The 7,731-nt window shown below is 29.2% G+C and overlaps 1 protein-coding gene across 1 annotated transcript; it reads left to right on the forward strand.

Moving 5' to 3' along the window:
• Nucleotides 1-249: 249 nt before the first annotated feature.
• Nucleotides 250-836, forward strand: BZIP72 (bZIP transcription factor bZIP72). The gene has a single exon (NM_001250424.2). It carries the CDS (start codon nt 291-293, stop codon nt 831-833), a length of 543 nt encoding a protein of 180 aa, NP_001237353.2. The 5' UTR covers nt 250-290; the 3' UTR covers nt 834-836.
• Nucleotides 837-7,731: the final 6,895 nt, after the last annotated feature.

Raw genomic sequence — 7,731 nt, forward strand, 5'->3', positions numbered from 1 at the left:
ATTCAAACTTTAGAGGTAAGCATGGGAACCCTACGTCCCTACCCGAACCTAAAGAGGCCCCACATCCATAGTGGCAAATGACTCAAAAGCCATGCAATGTACACTGTTGTGCTTCTAACCAAAACATGAACACCCCTACAAACGCCCTAAATTACAACATTTGCCCCCAGAAACTCAAGCATAAATAACGTCCCCCTACACCACATTTCTTCCCTTTCTCCCTCCTCTCCTCCATCACCTCTAGTTTCAGAAAACCCCCGTCACTCTGCTCCCTTAATTAATTAGCCACCATGCTCTCCGCCCTCACTCCTTCCGACCCCTTCTCTCCCTTCTCCCCCTTCTCCGCCGGCTTCACGCCGTGGGATGACAACGACGATTCCCACGCCCTCTTCTCCCCCAAACCGGTCTCTGCTTCTAGCTCCGCCTCTGACTATAAATCCGAACCGAACCCAACCGAACACGTATGCGCCTCGTCCTCGGTGATGATGGACGAGCGGAAACGGCGCCGCATGATATCGAACCGGGAATCGGCCCGCAGGTCCAGGATGCGGAAACAGAGACACCTGGAGAATCTTCGGAACCAGTTGAACAAGTGCAGGGTCGAAAACCGGGAACTCGGTAACCGGTTGCAGTTCTTCCTGCACCACCTGAACCGCCTCCGAACCGAAAACGAATGGCTCCGCTCCGAGCGAACCCTGCTACGCCAAAAAGTCGCCAATTTAACACAAATTTTGATTTTCCAACAATTCCAAACCACCTTCTCCCCTGCTGCATGGACCACATGCACCAACAACAACACCACCTCGCTCATGACAATTAATCAAGTTAATTAATTAAATAATATATATATATATATATATATATATATATATATATATATATATATATATATATATAAAATAAGGTCTTGGTAAAAACTCTAAGAGGCCTAAGGTGTCCTATGTAATTATCATTAAAAGTTTAGATAAAGAGATATATTCTAGATGGTAAAGGGTGGGATTTTTGGAAAAATATTAGGCCTGGTTTTGGAAAATATTAGTTCATTTTTTTCAAAACCATAAGGGTTATTATATATTACCGATTATAATATATTTGTGTAAAATAGTAGCTTTTTCTTTTTTTGTTATTCTGGTATACGATTTACTTATTTTTTTAGTTGTTAACTCGTGATAGCTTCTTTATCAAAATCGCTTCCCTGACTTTCTTTATCATGCACGACTCATACTGGTGCTTCAGAGTCCAAATTAAGTCAAAACTAATGTTAAATCAAACTCACTAATTAACAATATACTCCTATATTTTTACAACTACAGCAGTTAATGATAACATACCGAGAAAGGAACGAAGGAAAAAAAATGGAAACTAAGTCTGATCAATGCAGGTAAAAAATTCGTACAAAGTATGAATAAATAATATATACCACCGACATAGTAAAAGTAAAAAAAAAGGTATTGCTTGTAACCGCAGTCCTTCTGTTTCATTTTTATTTGGGCCGATGATACAATAATACTATATCATATTATTTGCTGGCGAACGATAGAAGCGAAAATAATTGGTCAAGCCATGAATTCCATATGATCGTCCCCTTCTAATGAAGTTTAATTAGGGTTTTGGATGAAGAAAGAGTTATATATATATATATATATATATATATATATATATATATATATATCAAAATAAGGTTTGAATTATTCAAATTGTTTATCACTTGGTTGATTCCAGAAGGTCATAATAGAATTTTTTTTAAAGAAAATTAAAAATAGGATTTTCGCATTTCTTTTTAAATAAATTTTACTATAAATAATCTGATAGTATATCATTAATTAATAGTTCTTTTCACGGACAATAATTTTTTAAATTAAATTATTTTGTGAACAATGGGTCTTTATACACGGGAATTCAAATGAAGATCAACATTGTCTTCCAAAAACTATATGAGGAAAATATGTCCGTAGCTTTACTAGGGCAACGAATACGTCACTTTCTTTAATCTAAGTACAAACTCAATCCCTCTCTCTTCTTTTTTCTTTCTAAGAGAATAAGTTGATTGGTTTTGGATTAAGTGCAATTAAGATGGGAACTTTAGCCTATATAGTAATATAAAGTGATTGATGACTTTGTGCACAAGATTTTGGTGAGCAGAGGGGCCACAGGTTATTATCAAAGACAACCCAATCACTGGTCTACAAACAAAGTGCACTCGTCACTCCCAATTTGATTATTTTACAGTGTATATAATTATTGATCGACCTCCATAATTTTGTAAAAACAGAGACTCACCTCATCTCCAACTTCTTAATTTTTTGTATTTTTTAATCCTTCTATGCAGTCTCTACAATATATGTGTATATTCCAGTAATAGATATTCAATGTATATAGATGACACATCCCATAAGATCGGAATGGCTGATTAATTTTTATATTTTTTATTGATCAATATTAGTTATTAATTTTTATTAGTAAAAGAGATTTGGATTTATGAGTGTTTTCTCTCCATTCTCCCTTTGTTATCTTCATTATGTAAAATTTATCTAAATTATGAAACTTATATAATTTCAATGAACATATCTTAAGAGAGAAACAAAAGAGTGTAATCAAAAGTGATCAATATATTAAATAAAATTTGAGAAGTTGAATGTGTTATTGAAGAAATTTATTTTGATAGAAGTTGAATGTGTTATTGAAGAAACATTTATAAAAGAAGTTACATGAAAACATCAAATAATATTAAATTTGTATATTTAGAAATATTATTGTACACATGTCAAAATCATAGATTTCCACCATTAGTATTTAAAGTTTATAAATAAGACTTATGATTGCCAATTTTTTGTGAATTAAATTATTATCATTTAACTCTTCAAACACCAACAATGTAACACATTAAAATTGACTACCGATTTAGAAGGTCATAATGTATGTATTTATTTCCACTTTTTATGAATTTATTTTTCTTTATTTTATTGCATCTTTTAAAATCTTTTACTTTTTCAATTTCATTTCTTATTGAAACTTTTACTTTTTCAATATTTATTTCTAGTGACGGTTGAGATCACTATCGAAAGATAATAATTATCAAAATTAAATTTAAAATCAAAAATACTATTACAAAATTTACTTAAAATAATCTTACAAACCATTATATGATATTACTATAATTATCTATGAATATTTTTATCGAAATTATTATTATTATATATATTAAGTGTTAAACAATTCTCTGATTAGTTAAAAATTATAAACTTATTTGTTTGATTAAAAAAAACTTACAATTAAACATGAATTTTATATCTCATCTTTAAATATTTATTTATTAATAGAATCATTTAGAAAAAATTACTCAATTATTATAATAATATATTCTTTTTGAAGAATAAGTATAATTTTTACGATTAACACCCTCCAATCATCCAATTAACCTTATAATTCATCTTATTAATCTTTTTATATAATACATAAGCAATCTCCTCCCTTAGATTATAAAATGGAATGACGCCAGTGAATTATATTGAAAAAATAAACATCATTTAAATCATCCTTAATATTTTAGGATCATCAGGAAGAGGTTTCTTCGGCTAATGATCCTCCCTCTCTCAGTCAATGTAGTCACCAAAATAAAAAATTGGACATGTATACTTTTACCTTTCACAATGAAAATGACTGTAACTGATGTCATACATGAATCTTAATAGTATTTTAATTCATTTTTGGAAAATGGATTGGTTTGATCAATTTATACTGTCCATTCTAACACACGCATGATTAGTGTTTTTTGTTTTTAGGCATACGAAAACAAGACTTTTATCAAATGGCTTTATTGATTATTAGTATTGATAACATGCATATGCAGTACTGTTTTATGCTTCAAGAAAAATAGGAGTTAATTATATTAATTTTATTCATACTTTTTGTAACATCTTTTTAATAATTTATTATTGTTTTCGATCTCCATTTATTCTTTTCATTACATTTTAGATTATCCCACACTTATTTCTCTTCACTTAATATTCCTCTCTTAGTTGCAAAAAGAAATAATAGAAAAGTTAGAAATAAATTTTCTCGAACTATAGCTTCTTAATTATGTTAACTTTTACTCTTACAATATATTAATATTCTGTCTGTCACCATTCAAATTATCGAGGGTAATGCACCGAGTTACGTCTACATGTTTAGTTTTTTTATTTTTCTCAACTTGTCTATACTTATTGTTAAAACTTTTGATTGAAATTTCAGAAACTTATTCAAGTTTCTAGAATTATTTTCATGACATCATTTAAAATTATATTATTCACCTAATAAATATGTGCATCGTTCTTGTTTAAAAGATAACCCAAAGAGTCTTCACATAATTGATCCTCAGTTTTAAAATAAAAACCTGATGGTGCCAAAAACATATACTTCCTTCAATTAGAAATTAAGAATTAAGCAGTCACGATCTCTTGGGTTAGGTGTAGGTTACAATTTTCTCTCAAATTTTTTCTCTCCAATATTTCCATTTGAATTTCCACAAAAAGAAAAAAAAAAGATGAATTCCACATTTTTAACAGTTAGCAAGATACATTCTAACTTAATTATTTCTATTAAATGAAATAAAAAAAAAACCCCATAATTTTTGTGTCTTTCGAGTTTTAATATAGGTTTATTATGAGAACGAGTGTTTTCCAACTTTGTCTTGGCTTGGTTGCGTCTTTACTTCCTTAATAATTCACCTCCAAGTTGAATGGTTAGTTATCATATAGAACTTTGAAATATCTTCGATGACCAAATCAAGAATAGCAGCGACACATTTGATTTCTAAGAAGATTGGAGAGGGGATTCATTACTTTAACCTGGAGGTTTAATTAAAGTGGAAATTCAGAAAGGATATGATTTTTTTTAAAGAGAAATAAAATGAATTATTTTTTCTGAGTATATTAATATAGAGTTAATTTATTTCCATTTTATCATCAGCTAAGCTACGCGGCCTCGCCCATCCCGAATTCTAGAAGATGATAGGAATAAGCTTTAGACCAACAAAATCTAACGATTTCATTAGAAGGTATAATTAAAGGAATCATATGTAGATCCTTAGGGAATCATAAGATGAGCATATATATATATATATATATATTATATTTATATCTATTGATCTCTTTGTTGCATATGGTAAAAAAAAAGTATCAAATATTCATTTAACAAATAAAAAATATTTGATAAAGCACACTTCAAATACTAGTTCATTTTTTTTAAGGAAAAGAAGATATTGAAATAATTAATGCATTAAAATATTTCTAAATAAATATAGTGGCCCATACATATAGGCACTGCATGACGGGTTGGAGGCTAACTTTGAAGCCCAATACTGGCCCTGTCCCTTTCTGCCAATCAAGTGGGTTTTGTATGGCTCACTATTGTGGATTTTTGCTTTAAATTAATCCGAAAGTTGGTAGTTCATTTTGTCATTATAGAACTATCACAATGATAGTGTTGATTAATAAACCGAAAAACATCGCTTTCTAGATTGATTGTGGCATGGAGAGGGCTTTATTAGAGGCACGAATTAGTTCGAATGAAATAAAATAATAATATATCAAATAAGCATGAAGTAGCACAGTATATATGAGAGCATGTGATTGTGACCCAAAGGGTAAGAACAGGGAGAGCTGGACAAATATATCGTCGACGTAAAGCCAAAAGGAAAGAAAAAATAAGTTAGTAACCTTTTAAATTTATGTTGAACGTAGCTTAAAAATAAAAGAAAATAGTAAATAAATTTTTTAAATAAAAAAGTTAAATTAAATTTTTATTTCTTTTTGTGATAAGATTTATATTTGTATAGTTATCTTTGTTATGTTTGGATGCCACAGCAGAACGAGAAACAGAGAACCAACTCATAAAAATTAAAGTTTAATATATATATATATATATATATATATATATATATATTTTGATAGTGTAAAATAATTTTTTTATATTATCTTTTAATTACAAATTATTGTTTAAATTATTTTAAAAATAAATAAATTTATTATAATGAGTTATGATTTGAATGATGATGTAAATTTTTTTACATGTGTAACTCTTTCCTCTAAAAATAAACAATGCAAATGTATATACTACTACTATTAATGAGTGAGCTACTTACGCGTCCTAGCTAGTAAAGAATGCCTTAATCATTACGTCTTATATACCTCATAATTTTGAGATCCTCTCCCTAATTTGAGGAACTTGCTTTAATGATTCTCATGGAGATCTTCTCGTGGAACAAGAGTATATTCCTGACTCAAGTATTGGGGGACTATAAGGAACAGGATGGATGTCGACTAAAAGAAGATCTTATAGAAAATCAGTGTAACCAACGAGAAGGACATTTTCAACTTAATTCTTGTACTTTATGTAAAGCTCTTGCACAATACATATTGTCCTAATCTATAATCAATCAAAGCTTGATAAGTTTGCAATATTGTCAATGGTGCGCTATTTTATTTTATCAGAATCTGTATATTAGAAAATGAAATACAAAGAGTATCTAACCTTGTAATTAAATACACATTAATACAACATCCTACAAATTATAATCAACGACGCACAAATATGAAACATTACCCTTTTATACACCCTGAAGGGTTTAAACACCATTCCCGAAAGAAGCCTTCAGATATCCCTTGGCTGGGATGGAAGTCTAGCTGTTAGCGATGTAAGTAAAATTTTCTAAATATGAAAATTGAATAGAATGAAAGAACATAATATTGAAGTTATCTTCGAATGGCAATCGAAAAGAACATAGATTGGTTTGGTTTGATGATAAATCAAAGAGACAAAACTTGAAAGATGAAGACTATCTCTGAAAATAAAGTGTTAAAGTTACATGCTGCTCAAAAAGATAAAGAAAAGATCATCGAAAAACATGTTGTTTTGACCAAATGCACGAAGATGGTTACCAATGGTTTTCCTATAGAGAATGCGAAGATACATGTGTTAGCATCATAGATAGTTATTTTGAATAAATTATACACTTTCCGAATCATATAAGTTGGTTGTTGAGTTGAATTAAAATATAAAATAGGCACAACGGTGATCATTTTTTCTTGATTACGAAGATCACACAAATACCTCTACACCAACACGTTGCACAAGGAAAATGACTACTGGTTACCAGGAACACGTGTATGTTTGAACCCATACTTTGATGCAATCTACAATTCTTACATTATTATTTATTTGATCAACTTACATTTCATGCAATTCTCTTCTTCTAAATTTCTTCTTGAAACTCAAACTTATTTACTTTCTATTCTTTACTTTTAGCAATTTTCATATTCTTCCGCACTTTAATTTCAATTTAAATTTCGAGCATTTTACATTTTTGTCATTTTTATCTTTGATTGCATTTAAATTTGATTTAATTTCAAAGCACTTTATTTTACAAGTCTTTTGATCTAATTTCATTGTAACTTTATTTCTTTTGATTGAATTTGATTATATTTACTTGTTTCAGAAAAACATATGCATTATCAAAAAACTATAAACTTACTAAAAATTATTTTTGTGATATTGATCAAAAATTTATTTTTGATCTATAACATATTAATCTATTGATTATTAGAAACCATTTATGTTACAAGTTATAATCATCAAAATAATTGTTTTCGATAACAATGCAATACTATATGATTATATCAAAATCTCACGTGTGTTCAACTGATCTCATAATTCATTTAATTAAAAGTTATACTAACTACTAGTTTGAAT

Source organism: Glycine max, chromosome 5 (genome assembly GCF_000004515.6).
Source record: "Glycine max cultivar Williams 82 chromosome 5, Glycine_max_v4.0, whole genome shotgun sequence".
Lineage (NCBI taxonomy): Eukaryota > Viridiplantae > Streptophyta > Magnoliopsida > Fabales > Fabaceae > Glycine > Glycine max.